A 21,696-nucleotide genomic window follows, 5' to 3' on the forward strand; every position below is an offset into this window, starting at 1 on the left:
TTTTTTTTTTTTATTTTCAAAAAAAATAGGTTTTTTCACACACAACAATAGAGTTTTCAACCAACACCACTCTAACCATTATAGCAAAAGGAATAGCACCATCATTCAATTATTATGTCAATTTTTTAAAAATTGTTTTTCGTATATATAAATTTTTATTTTTTTTTATTTTATTTTTTTTTTTTTAATTTTTTATAAATTTTTTTTTTTTTTTAAAATTTTTTTTTAAAGCAAAAAAAAACCCAACAAACAATTGTTGTTGTTAATATCCAAAAAATATAATATATACATTTTTATTATAAAAAAATCTATCTATTGTGTCTATTGTATACTTTTATAACTAACTAACTACATTAAAATAAAATCCAATAAAAATAAAAAAAAATAAAAATATAACAACACTAATCATTGTATTATTTTTTTTTTTTTTTTATAATTTGTAGTAATAATAATAATAGTATATAATCACTCATCTTTTATATTTTATTTATTTTTTTTTTTCTTTGTACAATAGTAATAAATAATTATCTTAATAATAATTATTAAAATTTTTTTTTCTTCATAAAAACTTTATACAGAAAAAAAAAAGATATTTTACATTTTTAAAAAAATAGATTAATGATAAATAAATAATATTTTTTTTTTACACACATATATATATTTTAACGAAATATCAAAAATAAAAAACAAACATATAATAATAATAATTTTAAAATAATAAAATGGAAGATAAAGAAGATTTTGAACATGAAGATCACGTTGGAATTTTTCCAATTTTAATGTTATACATTTCATATGCATTTATTATTTTTAATGGTAAACTTGCAGAATTTGTCGGTAAATTAAAAGGTGAAAGATATTTAATTACCCCAGATGTAAGTATAAATATTTATTTTCTTTTATTTTATTTTATATTTTTATTAATTTAAAATTTAAAATCTTAGGGATATGCACCATTATTTGTTGAATTTGAATATTTTTATCAAAGACGTATGTATGGTAGAATTAAAGATGCATGGGATAGACCAATTAATAGTATTGCTGGTGCATGGATCAATGTTATGCCAAGATCAAGCAAACATTATTCACAACGTTTAGAGTTAACTGGTGAAAAACCAATTAGATGTTTAAATTTAGGATCATACAATTATTTGGGTTTTGCTCAATCAGAAGGTCCAGTTGCTGATAAGGTCGTTGAATCAATTTATCGTTATGGTACATACACTGGTAGCACATCATCAGAAGTAGGTCTTTCACAAGCACAAAGAGAGTTGGAACAATTAACAGCACGTTTCATTGGTAAAGAGGATGCTATGGTTTTTGAAATGGGTTTTGCTACAAACTCTGGTACATTACCAGCATTAATTGGTAAAGGTGGTTTAATTATTAGTGATTCACTTAATCATGCTTCATTAGCCACTGGTTGCAAGAACACTGGTTGTAAAGTTAAAGTTTTCAGACACAACGATGCTAAACATTTAGAAGAGGTAGTTCGTCAATCAATTATCGAAGGTCAACCACGTACTCGTCGTCCATGGACTATGATTCTCATCATTATCGAAGGTATTTATTCAATGGAAGGTGAAACTTCAAACTTACCAGAAATCATTGCAATCAAAAAGAAATATAAATGTTATCTCTATGTTGATGAAGCTCATTCAATTGGTGCCCTTGGTAAAACTGGTCGTGGTGTTTTAGATTACTATGGTATTCCAGCCTCCGAAGTCGATATTATGATGGGTACTTACACTAAAAGTTTTGGTAGTATTGGTGGTTATGTTGCCGCAGACAAATCACTCATCGATCATTTACGTCAATCATCTTTCTCTGCTGTTTATGCCAACAGTATGTCACCACCATGTGCCGTTCAAGCCCTCGAAGCTCTTCGTTGTATTATGGGTGAAGATGGCACTGATATTGGTGCTCAAAAATTAAAACAATTACACGACAATTCAAATTACTTTAGAGAACGTATTCGTGAAATGGGTTTCGTTATCCTTGGTAATAAAGATTCTCCAGTCATTCCACTCATGTTATTTAATCCAGCTAAACTCTCTGCCTTCTCAAGATTGGCCCTCGAGAGACATATTGCCGTCGTTGTCGTTGGTTATCCAGCTACCCCATTAACTGAACCACGTACCAGATTTTGTATTTCAGCTTCTCATACCCGTGAAGATTTAGATTGGGCTTGTGAAATCATCAATGAAATTGGTGATGAAATTTCATTAAAGTTTAATAAAAATAAATATACAAATAAATTAATTAAATAAATATTTAATTAATATATATATATAATTATTTATAAAAATAAAAATTAAATTTCTTTATTTTTTTAAAAAAAAAAAAAAAAAAATTTTTAAATATTTGTATTTTATTTATTTATTTTATTATTTTGTAAAGAGTTTTAATAGTTGTTTTATAATTAAATATTAAATCATATTTGTTTTTTTAACAATTATTTATTTCTTTATTTTTTCAGTTAGTTTTTAATTTTTAGTTATTTTTTTTTTTAAAAAAAAGGGGGGAAATTTTTTTCATATCTAAAATTTTAACTCAATTTAAAAAAAGATTAAAATAAATAAAAATTTAATCTAAAATAAAACAAATACACCAATTTTATTATTAATATATATAAAATTTAAACAAATATAAATAAATTATAGACAATAAATTAATTACTTTAATATTGTAAAATTTTTATTTTTTTATTTATTTTATTATTTTTATAATTTCTGTTGTTTGAAGGTTTAATTTGGGTTTCTATTTGATATCGCTTGAACATGGATAATCCTTGATCATTTTAAATAACAAAATGAGATTTTTCTATTTGATATTTTGCAAGTGTTTTAGTTTTTTTGGGAAGTTTTCTTATAAAATTGAGTGCATTTTTATTTTTTAGTTTTCTAATATTATAATTATTCCTTAAATGTAATGATATAGTTATGCCATTTAAAATATTAAAATTGTTATTGTAAAAAAAATTGATTGTTTTTTTATTTTTTTATTTTTTTATTTGAAAATTTTTTAAAATCATTTTTTTCCATTCACACCTTTGATTAATTACATATTTTTTTATTACTTTTCTAAGACCAAAATAACTGGATAAGCTAATATATGCGTTACTTTTTAAAATTTTTTCAAAATTAAATAATTTGGTTTATTCTGGGAAAATATTTTTTTTTAACGGTTTAAAAAATTCCTGGATTGTTCATAGGTTCATAATTTTTAAAAAAAATTTATTTTTTTAAGAATAAATGAATGTAAATTCCAACTTTAAAAATAGAACTTATTTTATTTTTCTCAATAAAAAAGATAAAACATCTTGAATAAAAAAGATGTTTTTTGTATTTTGAAATTCAAGTTTTACAATTATAAATTATTTAATATGAAAAAAAAAAAAATCATTTAAAAAAAATTTGAAATTTTTTTAAAAAAAAAAAAATTGTTTTTGGGATATTAAAATTTGTTTACTAATATAGATTGAGGATGGTTTTTTTTATTTTTTTTTGGTGATTAAAAACATAATATTGTTTTTCCAATTATTTTTTTTAATTTTTTTTTTCATTTTTTCAGTTTTTTTTTTAGTTTTTTAGTTTTTTTTTTTTTTTTTTTAAAAACACCACTCACGTAAATCATATGTAGTCTTGGAGTTTTTTTTTATATTTATATTTTTATATTATATTTTATAAAATATATATTTTATTTATAAATTTATTATTATTATTATTATTGTTATTTTATTTTTTAATATTTTCTTTTTAATTTTTTTTAAAAAAAACTTTTTTTTTAAAAAAATTTTCATTTTTTTTTTTTTTTTCATTTTTTATTTATTGGTGTGTGTTTTATTTTATTTTATTTAAATAAAAGTTATTTCTAAAAATATGGAACCATCAGTAGAATATAGAATAAAAGGAGTACCTATTGAGGAGTTAAAGGTACGGGATCTTTTGTATCAAATCAGAAAAAGGGGCGGAAGTGTACCAACAGGAACCCTTAAGGAGGAAATGATAGTAATGCTCAAGAAAATATTATACAACAAAGCAAAGAGAATCGAAAGCCAAACTATAACAGAAATTATAGACCCTGAAGACTTAATGGAGGAAGATGGTGGGCCAGAAAAAAGCGACCATGGTTTTTTAAATTCCTCAACCGAAACACCACCAACAATGAAGAGGTCTTTCGAACAAAATTTAGCACCATTCAGACAAAAAAAAAAATCATATAAATTAGAAACCCTTTCTGGATTTAGTAAAGAAGCGTTCGCTTTGGAAGAAACTATACTAAAAAAGTAAGTATTTTATATATACACAAATAAGAACCTAATTAATTTCATTGCAATAAAAACTAATTTTTATTTTTTTTTAAATATTTTATTTTTTTTATATTTTTTTAATTCATTGAAAAAAAAAAAAAAGGTTTAATTTTTTTCCTATTGCCTGGAAGGATTACAATTTAAAAAAATTACGGGTTATAAGGGAATTATTACTATAATGATAAATATCATTATTATAAATATAATATATTAATGTTGTTTATTAAATTTATTTTCCAATTTATAGCTGGTTAGAGAATACATTCGTTTTATAATTATTAAGATCTTAAAGGAACACGGTGGGGATTCAGATAAAACATATCCACCACCATTAATAAATTATTTTTGGTCCACTCACATTTTAGATACTTCTAGATACGAAGAATTTTGCAACCTATTCAAGAAAAGGGTTCATTACTGTCCAGATATTTTAGAGGATTTATCAGTTGAAGAAAAAAGAAAACGATTTAACGATACCATTAATTACTATAAAGAGTTTTTTTTAGTTAAACCAAATAATGAAATCTGGGATGATGGATTTTTAGATGAAGAAAATAATAATAGTAATCAATTTGAAGAAGAACAAAAAAAACAGGATCAGGAAGAAAAAGCAAATAATACCGAGGAAAATTCAATAATAAAAAAAAAACATCAACTAGAAACAGATAGCATAATCATTTTAGATGAAGAAGAAGTAGAAGAAAATAAAAAAAAAAAACAAAAAATAGAATTAAACATTGTACAAATACCAACCCCAGAAAATAAAGATAATACCACAAAAACAGGTGAAGCTGCACCCACTTTACAAAATAATTATCAAATATTGGATTCATCAATAAAAAATAATGACAATACAGATAAACAGAATATAATGCCACAAATACAAAAACAACTACAACAAAAACAGGATCAAGAAAATATATCATCAGATCCAAATAAAATTACAATTGGATTTGTACAAAACAGGAGTTTAATTAAAGAAATTACTAATTTTCGTGGTGTTGCAATGGATAGCCCTCTTTCTAAAGTAATAAGAGCATTTGTTAAACTAAAGACCTCTGAGGTCGAGGGTTGCAGATTTTTTTATGGTTCAAAAGAAGTTATACAGACACAAACACCAAAGGATCTTGGAATGAAAAATGGTGATACGATTAATGTTTCTAAATAAATAATCAAATAATAATATAATAATAAATAAAAATTATAATATATAGTAATAATCAAATAATAATGGTATCTTTATTAATTATCTCAATTAAAAGCATTAAATAAAATAAACCAATCTTATGTAAATTTAAATTTAACAATATTTTTTTACATTTTTTTTATTTATTATTATTTTATTTATTTTAACATTAAGAATATAGTATAACCTGCAATGAAAATTGAATTACAGGTTCTAAGTCCCAAATACAACATAGAGTTGAAATGAGATGTTAGGCCCATTAAAAGAAGAAGGACTAAAGCGGCTCCAGCAGGGTTTATTATAAACAACATTGAATTATTAAGGCCGTATCTAAAGGATGCAAAAATTGAAACTGTAATGGAGGCAATTAAAGCTATTGATGGAGAGAGACTCAATTTTAGTATATTATTGAATCCAATTGATATGAATAAAGAAATTAAACAATACAAATTATATTTTTCAATAAATACAATCTTATATGAGGCAGCTGCATTTGTTGATACTTTTGAAAAATAGTTATCTATATATAATGATATAATATATAATGTAATATAAACTAATGGTTCTGCATAAAGGAATGGGAGTTTTCTAAAGAAATTTGGGAATAATTTAGTAACTATTTGAGATAATATACACTGTATTTTAAAATAAAAAAATAAAATTAATAACTTTTTTATGATGCAGTTTTTATTATGTTTTACTTACCACAACTAACAATAAATAGGAATATTTGGATTTAAACAGTGAGATGGTAAAAGATGAATGAATAATCATTGATAAAACCGGTACAAAGAAAATTTTTATAAAAGTAATAATGAATTTAGAACTTAAGAATTCTACTTTAAAAGATTCGATCGATAAACAAAGTGAGGTAAAAGATATAATAACGATAATAAGTGATAAAGGTTTGATTTTAGAAAAAAATGGTAAAAATAAAAAAGCTATCATATTTATAAAATACAAAATTAATAAACCAATTGTATTAAAGTTTGCAACCCTTTGTAGAAAAGGTGCATCGTTTTTATTTATTAGCTTTTTTAATTGAAAAAAAAAGTTAAAATTCATATGGATATCATGGGATATATATTTAATATTATATAAATAATTACAGTTAAAAAAACATTTGTTGTGTATGTTATAAATCCTAAAAATATTGTTAGAGAAATAGTTGCAAGAAACTCAATAAATGGAGGTTTTGGTATTATTGTATCCATTTTAATTATTATTTGTATTATTTTAAATTATAACAAAAGAAAAAAAATTATTTTGGTTTGAGAAATTTTTTTAAAAATCTCGAAAATTTATTTTTATTTTTTATTATTTTTTTATTTATAATTAATATTATATTCATTGATAATTTATTATAATTATCAATGATTATTATTAATTTTTTATTTATTTGAAGCCTTTGAAATTATAGTTTTTAAATTTTGGATTTGATGATCTTCAAACACATTATTAATTTTTTCATAAAATTTATTAAGCCAAGAATTTTTAAGTGGGAACCTACTATAATCGATTGCTAAAAGAATTTCATCCATTACTACAAGGTTGTGTATTGATGCTAAAAAGTTTAAATCGTTTTCCCAACTTTTTTCATAACCTATTGTATTTAAGGTGGTTAAACTCTCTGTCAAGTGGAACCTTAATTTAATGAATATGTCATCAAAAGTATTGTTGATAAGATAGTTAATTGAGAAGTTCGAGTTGTTTAAATTGAGATTGGTATCTGGCGGTATCCAAATTTCATTTTTTTCATACTTCTTTACAATTGTGATATAATCTTTTAATACTGGAGCAGACTCTATATATTTAACTAGTTTTGTCGATTTCATTTTTAGGTAATAATATAGATGATAAAATTCACCTATTAATGGTACAGAGAATTGTCTATAGAGTTCGTCTAATTCTTTTACTTTATATAGGGTTGCATCTGGACAGGTTAGGGCTCTTTTATATATCTTTCTAAAGTAGTGGTGGAACAGTATAATTGATTTCTCTGATAGCTTGAACAATAGGTATTTGGCCAATGAAAAAATTGATGTGAAATTAAGTTTTGAATGGTTATCATAGAATTTAGTATTGTATAAATTATTATCGGTGTTTGGCATTAAACCATTAATATATGATTGTATATTGAGTTGACTATATTCATTTTCAATATTGAAATATTGGTTTTCTAATATTAATTTAATTGTTGAAAGTTCCAATGAATTGAATAATAAATCAATAGCTGGGAATTTTGAAATATTAAAATCTATGAGCTGATAGAGTTCCTTATCACCTTCACTTGATACTAATTTATAAATGTTGGTATATAGATCTATAAGTTGTATATAGTTTATTTGTGTAAAACCTTTATATTGATCCCTTTCGAAATAATTTGACCATTCTATTAGATCTTCAATGGTTTTAAAATTTTCACCAATTAACTTTCTATTTTTAAATAATTCTAAAAACATTAATGAAACGCTTTCTCCGGTATTTTTTTGATAGTATTTTAATTGATCTAAATTCTTAAATTTAATCTTTATTTTGCCAAATAAATTTGATAGTATTATTTTATTATTATTTCTATTATCTGAATTTTTTTTGAGGGTATTAAGCTGTATTATAAAATCTATATTGTTTTCATTTTCTACTATAAATTCTGCATTGTTTGTATAGAATGGTGATTTCGGTATTGGTAAATTCATGGATGATAGTTTTTCTATTGATTTTTCTATTGTTTTATTTTCTATAAACCATTGTAAAGTCTGTATTGAATTTGAATTTATATATATATCTCTATTTTCTACAAAGTTCATGACTGGTATTAGTTTATTTTCTAAAATGGCTTCTAAAATATCTATTGGGCAGTAGCTTAAAACCATTCTAATAAATTGGTCTGGTAGTTTTATTTTATGTTGTATTTCTGATTGTTGTGTATTGGCTTCTTTATTTTTATTGTTTGATCTTGCTTTGCTTTTTTTAATTTTTAATTGGGCTATTTTATTATGTTCTAATAGTTGTTTGGTTTTTGTGTTAAATAACTTTAAAAAATCTAATACCCTTGAATTATTGCGACCATTTTCGAAATCTGAAGGTAATAAATTCATTGAGTTAATACTGTGTTGATCACTAAAGTCAAAACCCACTTCAAATAAATACTGTAATCCATTTAAACTGCACGATTCAAAAGTTGATAAAAAATCTAAATTCTCTATTTCAAACAGGTTTTCAACTTTCTTTTTGCCATTACTTTCTTTGTCTTGCTGCTTCGCATTACAATGATATAAACTATAGAGCGATTTTCCATTTAATTCATTCCAGTAATATTTAATAATTGAGCTGTCGATGGATGTTTTTTTGTTTTTCTTTACTTCTTTGATCAAAATTTCAATTAGTTTCGAAGCTTTTTCTTGGTTACTATATTTCTTGCATTGAAAAATTACTTTATATTCATTTGGTATTTCTAATTTTGTTTCATTGTTGATCATATAGACTAGGGTTACATAAAATTTCATGGTTTCGATAATAAGATCTTCTTTGCTTTGTGATTCAACTTTATTTTTGCAAATTAATTGTGAGGATTTATCTTGATCTTCGTATAATAATTCTTGTAATGAAAATAAAAAGCTTTTAATGTTTGAAATATTGACAAGATCCATTTCTAATATTTTGATTTTGATAGAGGGTGAAGAGATTTTAAAAACTTCATTTTCTGAGACTTTACAATATCCATCTACTCTTTCATACAGTTGGGGGTTGTTGAGAATATATTCCATTATAAATCGATTGTGGTTGTGCAATGCCAATAAAAAAACTCCTTTTTTGAACGTTTCAGCTTGGAAATTGTATGGATCTGGATCATAGTCGGTTAAATCAACTTTATTTACAAGCAGTGTTAATGGTAATGGTTCCTCTTTTTCTTCCTCATCTTGCTGCTTTGTTTGCTCCTCAATTACTTTATATAAATACTCAATAACTTGTATGGAGTTACTTGTTAGTGCAAGTCTTAAAAGATTTCTTTTGATTCTAAATTCATATTTTGAAATGAGATATTTTAAAATCATTACATTTCCACTCTCTATTGATTTTTCTATAAGCCATTTTACCGATCCATAAGATTGTTCATTATAATAGTTGTCAAAAAATAAGTTGATAGTTTCTTCATCTAAATTGCAATGTGTAAATAATTTGAGAATTGTAGATCTTTCTATTATTAACTTTTCCTTTGCCCTCATTTTCATCTTTAATATCATGAATGATTTATCATTCTCTAATAGCCACCCCAATGATCTGATTTTTGAAAAACATCTACGGTGTCCCAGATAATATTTATTTAATTCTATTGGGTCTTCTTTCATAATCTTGAAAATTTGCGTTAATATATATCTATTGTGGAAAACTTTCCAAAATATAGTTTCAAATTTATCATGACTGTTTATTTCCATTGAATATATAGATATATTTTAAAAAATATAATTTAATGAATAAAAAAAAATTTTAATAAATAAAAAAAAAAGTAAACTCATAATAAAAAAATCTTTATTTTTAAAAGAAATTTTTTGGAAAGTTTTTTTTCTTTTTTTTTAAGAAAAAAAAAAACTTAACTATTTTTTAATCAATTTAAATGGGGGTCTTTACTATTTTATTTTTTTAAATAAAAAAATGATCTTTCCCCCAAAAAAAATATTAATATTTTAATTTAATTTTTTAAAAAAAAGTTTTAATTATTTTTTCTTTTTTTTTATTTTTTTTTATTTTTTTAATTAAATGCAGATCATTTGTTTAAATATTAAAGAATCTTTTAAATAAAATTTTTTATCAGTTCATTTTAATGTTTATTATATTTTGTGTGTTAATGGGTGTTCAGTAAAATCTACAAAATAGAAAAATGGATAAATAAACTGTTTTCTTTTTTTTTTTTTAAAATCTTTTTTTTTTTATTGTTTTTTTTTATTATATAATTCATTACTATTTTTTTAATATATATTAAAGAGTATATAAGAATGATATTATTAAAAGTTATAATATTTTTACTATTATCTTTTATCGGGTATCAATTTGTAGGTATTATAATTTTACTCTTTTAAAGAATTATTATTAATTTTTTTATTATTTTCATTAATAGTATTTGGTCAATAAAAAAACAGATAGAAATGGAAATAAAATACCCAATGGTCCATTTGCAATCCCAATTTTAGGTAATTTATTGTTAAATATAGGTGCATCTCGACACTTGGTGTTAGAAAGAGTTGGAAAAAAGTTTGGAAGAGTTTACAGATTATTAAAAGGTGGCTTATTCTGTATTGTGGTATCGGATGTAGAGTTTATTCGTCAAATGGATGATAGTGGCAATTTTAATGCAAAGCCTTTACAGCCATCTCATGAATATGGTAGTATTGGATATAATGATATTGTATTTACAAGTGATCAAGCAAAATGGGGCAGAAACAGGGAATACTTAATCAAATCATTAGCTAAAGTAAAAACTGTAATGGATGTAGATCAAGAAATTGAAGAACAAGTAAACAATTTGATTAGAGCTTTTCAGTATCACCAAGATAACAACTTAATGATACATCCCAAACTATATCTAAAAAAATTGGTATTAAATGTATTTTTCAAGATGACATTTAACAAAACTTACCCATACGAAGATATTCTTAGCAATAAAAGTGATTTCAATCAAGAGTTTTTAGCCAAATTAGAAAAGAAAGCTTTGTTTATTGATAAACATATAGGCGATTATCTAGAAAGATTTAAACCAAAATTTAGAGCCTTCTTTCAGAAAGCTAGGGGTTTCGAAATAATATTAGGAAATTTAAAAATGGTCAAGGATGAATACAATAAGCATATCAATGGCGGCTCAACAAATGATATCATGGGTTTATTGGTTGAACTATTTAAAGGTGGCAGCAATAGTGTAAATGACGGCGATCTTGACTCTTTATATGGTATCATCTTAAATTTATTAGAGTTTGGTATAGAAGAAATTTCAAATACAATGGAGTTTGTACTTTTAGAATTAATTAACAATAGTACTGGTTCTGAAAATCTTCAAGATATATTATATCAAGAGATTCAATCTTTGGGAATTCAAAAAGGACAATACATATCAAATGGGTTCCAAAATAAAACCCCAAAACTAAACTCTTTCATTAAAGAGGTAATGAGAGTTCATCCAATCCATCCGCTTGTATTTAAAAGATGCACAAATAATACTCAAATTCAAAACTATTTAGTTCAAGAAGGTGTATGTATCTTTTGCAATAATATAAAAATTATAATAATATACTAATGTTTTATTATTTACTTAGACTTGTATTATCTTAAACTATAAATCAATAAATAATGATGAAAAGTACTTTGAAAGTCCAAATCAGTTCAGATATAATCGTTTTATTGGTAACAGTGGTGATGATGATGCAAACTTAATGGTATATGGAAATGGTGCAAGACGATGTCCAGGTGATCAGCTTTCATCACAATTGATTTATACTATAACAATTAATATTTTAAATAATTTTATTATTTTTTCAAATAACAATAGTAAAATTTTATTCAAAGAATGTAAGGGATCATCATATATAATAATGTATTGCATTACCAATTATTCTAATATTTTTTTTTTCGCCTATATAGATTACAGTTTAACAAGTTTCCCATCCCAATTTGAAATAAAACTTATAAATAGAGAATAAATAATATAAGGTTTAAAATAAAGTTTTATAAAAAAATTAAAATAAAGATAAAACATATTAGGTGTTAAAGATTTGCTTTTTTATTTTTGTTTTTAGTTTGCTCTGATTATTTTTATATTATAAGCATTGTCTGGAATATATTGTTTAATTTGACTATCGGATAATGCGCAGTTTTTTACACCAAAAGTAAGAGTATGTACACGAGGTGGAAGGTGAGATAAGGACTCAATGTCTCTATAATCTGAACCTAATTCTATCTCTACAATAGTATGTGGGAGGCTTTGAGCAACTATTGGTTGGTTATAATTTTTTAAAATTAATGAATTGATAGAGTTTGGTAAAACGTTTTCTTTGGTTAGTGGATATTTGAAATTATAGCTACTTGTTAAATACATTGTTTTTGGTGGTAGTTTTGAAGAATATTTTAAAAAATCGAAATTCTCACCAAGGACCAAAGAAAGAGTTGATGATGGTAAACTATTGTCGCTTAGACTCTGTAAAGCTGGTATATCTAATGATGTGATCGTGTTGGGAAGTGAATCTATTTGAAGCTCTTGGTTAAATGATTCTAGTTTTACTGATATTAGCTTTGGTGGTAGTGTATTGGGTGAGATAACTTGGTTGAATGATTTTAAAATTAAATGTTTAATTGAATCTGGGAATGAATTTTTTAATATAGCCTGGTTAAAAGCTGGTAAATCTATAACTTGACTCGAGATTTGTATTGAGTTTGGTTGTATTATTTGATTAAATGAATCAAGCTCTAGATCACAAACTGATGAAGGTATTGAAAATGGTTCTATAATTTGATTAAAAGATGGCAGCGAGAGGGTTAAAAGTGATGTTGGAAGAGTGTCTTTTTTAATTACTTGGTTAAAATTTTCTAGCTTTATATATAAAACACTTTCTGGAAATACTCCTTGATCGAAAACTTGATTAAATTCATTCATTATTATTGATTGCACACCATTAGGAATTGAGTTTGGAGGAATGATTCCATTAAATGTTGGTAGTTCTACAGAGATGGCTGATGGAGGAATATCATACAAATGAAAGTCTTGATTTATATTTGAAATGAAATCATTATTATCCATTTTATTATTATAGGCGAGTTTTTGATAAACAGTTTGTAAAAAAAAATTTTTTAAAAAAATATCTTTTTTTTTTAAAAAAAAAATATTATTTTTATATCATTATAATTGTTGATTATTATTATTAATTATTATTATTAGTTATTATCATTATTTAGTTGATTTAGCTATATCGTTTAATTGTTATATATCTAACAGTTTTTGGAATAAATTTTTTTATCTGATCATCGGTAATTGTAGAGTTTTTAGTACCTAACGTAAGAGATTTGACAGAATCTGGGATTTTCATTAGAGATTCGAAATCTTTAAAATCATTACCAAATGTCAAAAGTTTAATAGAGTTTGGAAGGAATGAAGCTTTGTCAAAGATATTTCCCAACACAAGGGTTTCTACTTTTGATGGAATGAAACCAGGATTTAATTTTTGAATGAATGATTGTAACTCGAGGCGGATAACATTGGGCGGTATAGAGCCAACTTGGAGTTCTTGGTTAAAAGATGGTAAACGGAGATCAACAATTGTTTCAGGAAAAGTATTAGGTTCAATAGCTTGGTTAAATGATTTTAATTCTAATTTTTCAATAGATTTTGGTAAATATTCTAAAGGGTCTTCTTCATTGTCAGTTGAGGGAGGATACGTTCTTGTAAAATAATTTGTGATTTTTAATACTTGGTTAAACGATGGAATATGGAGGGTGGTTACTGATGATGGGAATGTATATGGTTTGATAACTTGATTAAAATCTGGTAATTTAATAGTGTGTACTTTTTCAGGGATTGTGTTAACATCGATTACTTGATTAAATTTTTTAAAATTGATAATCTGAATAGACTCTGGTAATGCTCCTTCTGTGAATGGTAGATTATATGCACCTAATTGAATCTCTTCTACATTATTACTTAAAGATCCTGGTGATATTGTTTGGTTAAATTTAGATAAAATAACTTTAGTTGTTGAAGCTGGAATACCAAGTGACCTAATAGGTAGATTTTCATCGGATTTAAATTCTGTATTAATTGGTTGCATAATCACCTACACAAATAATTTTAAATAAAAAAAAATTGAAAAAAAAAAATTGAAAAAAAAATTGAAATTTAAAAAAAAAAAAAAAAAAAAAGGAAACAAATAAAAAGTTTAAGTTTGTAAATTGTATTTATGTTTTATTAAATTTTTTTTTTTTATGTTTTAGTATTTAAAATTTTAAATATTTAAAATCTTTATGAGTTTTAAATGAATCAGTTACTGCCTTCTTATTTGTAATTCTTTTTAAATTATTTAAAATTATAAAAGGTTCATTATTTGAGGTTGCAGCTAGAATTGATTTGTTGTTGATTTTATAATCTGGAGCTTGATAATTTCTTGCTAAAAAGTCATACATTTCTACATGGCCAACAGAAAAGCAGAGTTCAAATTCAACTTCAGTCATTTGTTTGAATATTTGAGGTGAATAGCTTGAAAGTAATTTAATTGTATCGAAATTATAGTCTTTGATAAGATCTGTTAAAATCTGACTTGAAATTGAAGAAATGTAAAGTTCTCTTTCTTGGGGACCGTTGCTTTCATCTAGTAATAAATATTCGACCAAATCCAATCTTTGATACTTGAAAAATATCAATAACAGTTGATTTTTATTTTCAGGTTCTTTTGTAAATATTGTATTTTGGTTCAATAGTTTCTTGAGTGATTCTTTATCTAAAACTTGAGAAAGACTTTGTTCGATACTTTCTAAAGGGGGGATTTCTACTGATTCTTTGGCTAAAGATATGGTTTCTAAAAATAAATCAAATTGACTTAACATTAAAAAAACTTTTGCTGATTCTTGGCCATAAATATATTTATCCACAATTCGACTCTTTAATAAAATAAATAGATCTTTAACACTTGTTTTTGATATCAAATCCAAATTAAGTTCATTGGTTGCCTCGGAATTCATCTCTTCAGTTTGTTTTGATGTTATTGAGTTTGGATTGGAGCAATAAGTGTAGAAATTTGAAATTCTTAATAGATAATATCCCAAAATTTGATCTTTAGCCTTAAGGTAATGTACCAGATGGAACAATGTTGGTTTAATTATTATTTGATATTCTTCGTATAGTTGATTGATTTCTTTGATTTCTTCTAGTGTAATATCGGAGGTGGTGATTATTGATTTGTATAAATATAAGAATGTTGATTCGAAATAATGGTGATGCTTTTTGGGAATATTTAATAACAAATAATAGATAATTGAAAATAAATTCTTAAAATTCATAATTCCTGTATTATCAGAGCCAATGGGTAATTCAATTTCATGTAGAGTTGATTCTAAAAGTTCTTTAATTGGACAACTACTGCCATCTTTGTCATCAGTTGCAAACAATCTATCAAAATCCATTTGAGAAACTATAAACTTTATTAAAGGTAACCTAAATCTTTGTAAATGTCTAAAGAGTAACTTTATTGATTGCTCTGGGAATTGATTAAAGTTGATTTTTAGTTGTTTAATTTCTGAATCATCAAACTGAAGGAATAAATCATTGATAAAGTCAAAAAAGATAGATTCTGTAAAAAGATATTTGAAGCCTCTTTCATTTAAATATTCCAATAATGTTCCTATTTGTTCTTTAGAGCATATACTACCACTTTGATAACTGTTAATATATAGTGATGGTGATGTTGCTGTTACTTGTGAAGAATGTGGAGTGTTTGTAATAATCGATTCAAAAAATATTAAAGATGGTATATCTGAAGTTGACAATGCTCTGAAGAATGCTTTGATATAGATTGAAGGTTTCAATAGGTTCTCTTTTAATTTTGAATAGATTTCATTTGATTCCAATTTATTTCTAAAATACGATACATTATCCAAAGATTTGAAAAGATTTGATAGATTTATTTCTTTAGTGTCAAGTTGATAAAATTCATAATTTTCAATAACGAAATCTATTGATTCATTTTGAGTTAGAGATGGCACTTGGTTAATTTGATTGATTTGATCTAATGTTAAATTTGATTTTAATGCAAGTTCTATATACCATTTATATTTTGAAAATGGAACTACTTGAGGATTTTTGAAATTAAAGTATTCAGAAGCAGGTATAACATTTGATGAGTTGATAAATTCTAAAGTTTGCACTGATATTTCAAAACGACCCAAAAGAATTTCAATAATTTTGTTCCATCCTTCAAATACTACTTGATTTTTAATACTGCTACCAAGATATAGTTGTAAAAATTCTTTAATTTGATTTTCTTTTTGGTCATTTGTCAATTTGGTTGATTCTAAAAACTTTTCAAATACGAAACGGGAATATTCTACTTTTTTTTCTGTGTCAGTACCGCTGAAAGACTTTATGATGAAGTTTAAGGAATTAACATCAAAATAATTAAAGGTGTAGGCCATTACAACTTCAGTTCTGAGATCTTCAATTACACTGTTATAAAGACATAAAAACTCTAAATATAATTCATCAGATTTGAACTTTCTAATTATTTTCGTTAACAAGGCTTTCTTTATTTCTTCTCTATTGTCACCCATGGTTTCACTGTGGCATTTGATTTCTTCTCTATCCATATAACACTTAATTCTTAATATTAACTCCAGTTCTTCAATTGATAAACGTGCTGCATCTTTAACATTTATCATTTCGATGGTTGGGATTTCTACAAAATTTAATTCCAATAGCTGATTCTTTAATTTAATTGATTTGAAAGACATAAATTGTGAAAATGGTAATGATATTTTATTGCTATCATTATTTTTATTACTATTTTCTATAAATGGTGAAATTATTGGATTATTTAATAAAAATAATAGCATATCTTCCTTAAATGAAAAATTTAAAAGTGAATTTTTAATTAAGTCTGATTTAATTGGTGTTATAAGTGTATTACGCTCATCTTGATCCAAATGATTTAAGAGCATTTCTAGAATTTCATGATTTGAAAACTTAACAGTGGTAATAAAAGTTGATGGGTAAATTGGTAAAAAATACTTTGAATTATCATTATTATTATTAACAAATCCATTGCCTTTAATTCTCTTTTCTAATAATATTTCTAATGCTACAGAATTTCTTTTTCTTATTGATGTCATTATTAAATCTGAGATTGATAACTCTGAAAATTTCTTTTCTAACATTTTTAAGATAATATTTCTGTTGAAACATCTTTCGAAAAATATTTGGATTCCAAGTGGGTTGATGTGTAAATATCTGTCACTTTGAAGTTTATCTTCTAAGAGTGGAAACTGCTTTCTCATAACCATCCAGTAGAGAGAGGTTATAGATGACCATGGTTTACGATGACCACAATACACTTTTTTAATATCTTTATATTGGATATTTTGATTTCTGATGAAATATAAAATTAAATTAAAAATGAATTTATTTCGCATAACTGCAAAAAATAACGTTTCATTTTTATCTTCGTTTACTATCATAATAAGTTTATTATTTGATTGATGGATACAGTGAAAAATAATTGTGGGGTAGTTTTATAATTATAAAAATTTCATATATTTTTTTTTAAATAAAAAAATTAAAAAAAAAAATTAATTTGTAAAAAAAAAAAATAATTTAAAAAAATATTATTTGACTCAATTTAAATTCCCACCCTTGATGAAAATAACATATTCCCACCTTGAAAAAAAATTACATACAAACATCCATACATAAAATAAACTTGAATATTTCTTATATATACACTTGAATGTTTAAGTAATAAATTCAATAGAACGTTTCAAAATAATTTGTATATTTTCCAACCAAAAAAAAAAAAGGTGGTTTTTTTAAATAATTAAAAAAAATATTAATTTTTTTTTTTTTATATCTTCAAACAAATACATAAAATATAAAATATCTTATAACAAATTTATAAATAAAAATAAACATAAAACAAAAAAATAAAAAAACAAAAATAGATTTTATTTGCACAATGGGCAAAATAATGTTGTCTCTAATTTTTTTTTTCTCTAAAATTTAACCAACCAAAAAATGGTGTATGTTGATCAAAGTTTTGTGTAACCCTTTTCCATCAAAAAATATCTTTTTTTTATTTTTTTTTTTTTATTTTATTTTTTTTATTTTTAAAAAATTTCAAACTTTTTTTTTTTAAAAAACCTATCAAATTGACAGTTTTATTTTTAATTTATTTTTATATTTTTGTATTATATTTTTATATTATATTTTAAAAAAAAATATATAAAATTTTTATATATATATAAGTTAAATAGTATTATTTAAAAATGATTCCAAATACAAACAGGGTTCCAAATTCAAGAATCGAATTAAGAATTAGATGCAGCCATTTAAAAAATCTTGATATTGTTTCAAAATCAGATCCAGTAGTTAATCTTTTCACAAAAAGAGGCGCAAACTATACATATGTTGGTTGTACAGAAAAAATTAATAATAATTTAAATCCAGAATTCAAAACACCAATTATTATCGATTACTTTTTTGAAGAAGTTCAAAATCTTAGATTCACTTGTTTAGATATTGATGGTGAAGTTAAAATTTTATCAGGTATCGATGAAAATGATACCATTGGTTCATTTGTATGTATTACAAACACATTTATTTAATATTAAATTTTCAAAATTTTTTATTAACAATATTATTATTTATAGGAAACTACATTAGGTAATATATTATCAAGACCTGGTAGAAGAGTAGTTGGTGAATTAAAACATAAAGGTAAAACTACTGGTAATATTGAAGTTACTGCTGAAGAACTCCAAAATACAAATCATGATATTTATCTTAGAATGGAAGCTTCAAATGTCGATGCTAAAGTAATTATTTGTTAATTTATTTTATTATATTATATTTTATTAATCAATTACTAATATTAAACATTTTATTTTATAGGATTGGAATGGTAAAAGTGATCCATATTTTAAAATTTATAAAGCTGTTCAAGGTGGTAGTGCTCCAGCATTAGTTTATCAAAGTGAAATTATTAAAAATACATTAAACCCAGTTTGGAGACCAGTTCAGATGTCATTAGAATCATTTAATGGTGGTGATATGTTTAGAGATTTAACAATTGAAGTATTCGATTATGATTCAATTGGTTCACACGACTTAATCGGTATTGTTCATTTAAATGCAGATCAAGTACTCAGAGGTCAAAAAGAATTCCCAATTATTAACCCAAAGAAAACAAAAAAATCAGGTTACAATAATTCAGGTATTTTAAGATTCTTTGAAGCCAAATTAGAAAAGAAACATTCATTCCTCGACTATTTAGCAGGTGGTTGCGAAATTTCATTAATGGTTGCAATCGATTGTACAGGTAGCAATGGCGTAGCTTCAAATGTACATTCACTTCATTACAACACACCAGCACAACCAAGTCAATATGCCCGTTCGATTATGTCAGTAGGTTCAGTTTTAGCTCCATACGATTCAGATGGTATGATTGATGTTATGGGTTTCGGTGGTTCATATCCAGGCTCAGGTGTATCACATTGCTTCCCATTCTCTTTTGATCCAAATGTACCAGCAGCACTTGGTGTTCAAGGTGTTTTAGGATTGTACAATCAAAACATTGAAAAAATTTATTTCTCAGGTCCAACCAATTTCAGCGAAGTCATTCAACATGCAATGAAAAAAGCATCAGAAGGTCAAAACCAACAAAACCAAAAATACACTGTACTTTTAATTTTAACCGATGGTGAAATTTCAGATATGGACGAAACCGTTAGAAACTTAGTTAGTGCCTCAACTATGCCATTATCAGTCGTAATGTAAATATTTCTTTTTAATTATTATTTCTATTTAGTTTTTTTATTAATACTTAATTCATTATAATTTATAAATAGTGTTGGTGTAGGTTCAAGTTCATTTGATAATATGGTTACTTTAGATGGTGATGATGGTACATTAAAAGATTATAACGGCAGAAAAGCAAGCAGAGATATTGTACAATTCGTACCATTCACCTCATTCTCATCAAATATCGATTTATTAGCACAAGAAACCTTAAAAGAAATTCCAGGTCAATTACTTTCATTCTTTAAAACTGTTGGTTTTGCACCAAACCCACCAAGACAATTTGTTGCTCAACCAATCATCACTCCAATTCCACCTCCAATCGCACCACAATAAATAAAATATTTAAATTATAATGTTAATATTAATATAATTGTTATTATATTGTAAATATAAAAGAAACTAATATTTAATTTTAAAACTTTAAAGATTAATTCGAATTCTTTCAATTTCAACACATTATAATATTAATAATCAATATTCCATGACCCTGATGATAATATAAATAATTCATCATCCAGAGACATATTTAATATGAATATAGATATAGTATAAATAATAATCAACATTATAATTATACTAATTTTAAAATTTAAAATTAATAAGAAAATGAATTAAATAAAAAATAGAAAAGGAATAGTTTCACAAAAAAAAAGAAAAAAAAGAAAATAGGTAAAAAAAAATAAAAGAATATATTATTTTTTTATTTTATTTAATTAAATACTTTTAGGATGTGATTTCTATATTAAAGAATTATATAATATTATTTTTCTATTTTTATATAATTATAGTTATTAATATTAATGAAAAAATTGTTTAGATTGATGTGGTCCAATTCCCCATTTCATAAAATTTTTGATTTAAATAATGCAAGTGCTTATCTGTATATGGTGATTGAAATCTGCTTAATCTATTCTATGTGCTAATTAAAAATCTTAATCTTTCTGAATTATCTATATATTATACTTGGGTTATTATTTAATTATTTATTAATAATTATTATATTTATTATTTATTTTACTAAAATAAAAATTAATATTTTAAAGAAATGTTGAAATAAATAAAAAAAAAAAATTAAATAAGTTTTTGATTGAAATTATATAATTATAAAATAAAAAAATTTATTTTCTTTAACTAAAATTAATTACCTCTTATATATTATTCTATCAATCTATGAATCTGAAATTCTGATTCTGAATACTCTTTTTGTTAAAAGTGTTGATGAATTTTTACCTAAATATTGTAGCACCTCATTTAATTGGGAAATTTTTTTTTCTTAAAATTTGAAATTATTTATAAAGATAAAATTTTTATTATTTTAATTGATTATAAGGTAATCTATATAAAATTTAAGTTCGCAATTTATAAATTTTTTATTTAATGTATTGTTTTAATTAAATTTTTTTAATTTTTTTTAATATTTTTTTTTAATTGAAAATTAAAATTTAAAATTTTTTTTTTTTTTTTTTAATTAAAAATAATAGCTTTCATAACCACACACACTATTTTTTTATATACATTTCACACAACTTCACTCATAGCATAATCATTATTTTATTACATTATTTTATATTAGTTATTTTTTTTTTGTAAATAATAATATTTTATTTATATATTAAAAAAAAAAAAAAAAAAAAAAAAAATATTTTGTAAATAAATTAT

General features: G+C 23.9%; 8 protein-coding genes across 8 annotated transcripts; 4 read left to right on the plus strand and 4 right to left on the minus strand.

The window, feature by feature from the left end:
* The first annotated feature begins 246 nt into the window (after window positions 1-246).
* DICPUDRAFT_48883 (serine C-palmitoyltransferase subunit) lies at window positions 247-2,353 on the plus strand. The gene is made up of 2 exons (XM_003289891.1): window positions 247-875; window positions 945-2,353. The coding sequence occupies exons 1-2, from the start codon at window positions 723-725 to the stop codon at window positions 2,268-2,270; spliced, it is 1,479 nt and encodes a 492-aa protein (XP_003289939.1). The 5' UTR covers window positions 247-722; the 3' UTR covers window positions 2,271-2,353.
* A 1,528-nt stretch (window positions 2,354-3,881) lies between these two features.
* DICPUDRAFT_80701 (uncharacterized protein) lies at window positions 3,882-5,480 on the plus strand (the record flags this gene model as incomplete). Its single annotated transcript, XM_003289892.1, has 2 exons — window positions 3,882-4,288; window positions 4,568-5,480. 2 exons carry the CDS (start codon window positions 3,882-3,884, stop codon window positions 5,478-5,480), a joined length of 1,320 nt encoding a protein of 439 aa, XP_003289940.1.
* Window positions 5,481-5,656: 176 nt separating this feature from the next.
* On the minus strand, window positions 5,657-6,712 carry DICPUDRAFT_80702 (uncharacterized protein; the record flags this gene model as incomplete). The annotated part of the gene is made up of 3 exons (XM_003289898.1): window positions 5,657-6,133; window positions 6,204-6,530; window positions 6,608-6,712. 3 exons carry the CDS (start codon window positions 6,710-6,712, stop codon window positions 5,657-5,659), a joined length of 909 nt encoding a protein of 302 aa, XP_003289946.1.
* A 177-nt stretch (window positions 6,713-6,889) lies between these two features.
* Window positions 6,890-9,934, minus strand: DICPUDRAFT_80703 (uncharacterized protein; the record flags this gene model as incomplete). Its single annotated transcript, XM_003289899.1, has 1 exon — window positions 6,890-9,934. One exon carries the CDS (start codon window positions 9,932-9,934, stop codon window positions 6,890-6,892), a length of 3,045 nt encoding a protein of 1,014 aa, XP_003289947.1.
* Window positions 9,935-10,492: 558 nt separating this feature from the next.
* DICPUDRAFT_154414 (uncharacterized protein) lies at window positions 10,493-12,187 on the plus strand (the record flags this gene model as incomplete). The annotated part of the gene is made up of 3 exons (XM_003289893.1): window positions 10,493-10,549; window positions 10,615-11,739; window positions 11,804-12,187. The coding sequence occupies 3 exons, from the start codon at window positions 10,493-10,495 to the stop codon at window positions 12,185-12,187; spliced, it is 1,566 nt and encodes a 521-aa protein (XP_003289941.1).
* A 569-nt stretch (window positions 12,188-12,756) lies between these two features.
* On the minus strand, window positions 12,757-14,110 carry DICPUDRAFT_18249 (uncharacterized protein; the record flags this gene model as incomplete). The annotated part of the gene is made up of 2 exons (XM_003289900.1): window positions 12,757-13,244; window positions 13,690-14,110. Coding segments are annotated over 2 exons (909 nt in total), but the record flags the coding sequence as incomplete, so codon positions are not given.
* A 305-nt stretch (window positions 14,111-14,415) lies between these two features.
* DICPUDRAFT_98535 (uncharacterized protein) lies at window positions 14,416-17,932 on the minus strand (the record flags this gene model as incomplete). Its single annotated transcript, XM_003289901.1, has 2 exons — window positions 14,416-17,610; window positions 17,919-17,932. The coding sequence occupies 2 exons, from the start codon at window positions 17,930-17,932 to the stop codon at window positions 14,472-14,474; spliced, it is 3,153 nt and encodes a 1,050-aa protein (XP_003289949.1). The 3' UTR covers window positions 14,416-14,471.
* A 505-nt stretch (window positions 17,933-18,437) lies between these two features.
* DICPUDRAFT_56392 (uncharacterized protein) lies at window positions 18,438-20,405 on the plus strand. Its single transcript, XM_003289894.1, has 4 exons — window positions 18,438-18,815; window positions 18,888-19,052; window positions 19,129-20,009; window positions 20,085-20,405. Exons 1-4 carry the CDS (start codon window positions 18,504-18,506, stop codon window positions 20,368-20,370), a joined length of 1,644 nt encoding a protein of 547 aa, XP_003289942.1. The 5' UTR covers window positions 18,438-18,503; the 3' UTR covers window positions 20,371-20,405.
* The last annotated feature ends 1,291 nt before the right edge of the window (window positions 20,406-21,696 follow it).

Source organism: Dictyostelium purpureum, assembly GCF_000190715.1.
Source record: "Dictyostelium purpureum unplaced genomic scaffold DICPUscaffold_199, whole genome shotgun sequence".
NCBI lineage: Eukaryota > Evosea > Eumycetozoa > Dictyosteliales > Dictyosteliaceae > Dictyostelium > Dictyostelium purpureum.

Coding starts and splice junctions, on each gene's coding strand:
- DICPUDRAFT_56392 (XM_003289894.1), top strand. CDS start 18,504: ATGATTCCAAATACAAACAGGGTTCCAAATTCAAGAATCGAATTAAGA. Junction 18,816..18,887: donor ATGATACCATTGGTTCATTT/GTATGTATTACA, acceptor TATTATTTATAG/GAAACTACATTAGGTAATAT. Junction 20,010..20,084: donor ATGCCATTATCAGTCGTAAT/GTAAATATTTCT, acceptor ATTTATAAATAG/TGTTGGTGTAGGTTCAAGTT.
- DICPUDRAFT_48883 (XM_003289891.1), top strand. CDS start 723: ATGGAAGATAAAGAAGATTTTGAACATGAAGATCACGTTGGAATTTTT. Junction 876..944: donor GATATTTAATTACCCCAGAT/GTAAGTATAAAT, acceptor TTAAAATCTTAG/GGATATGCACCATTATTTGT.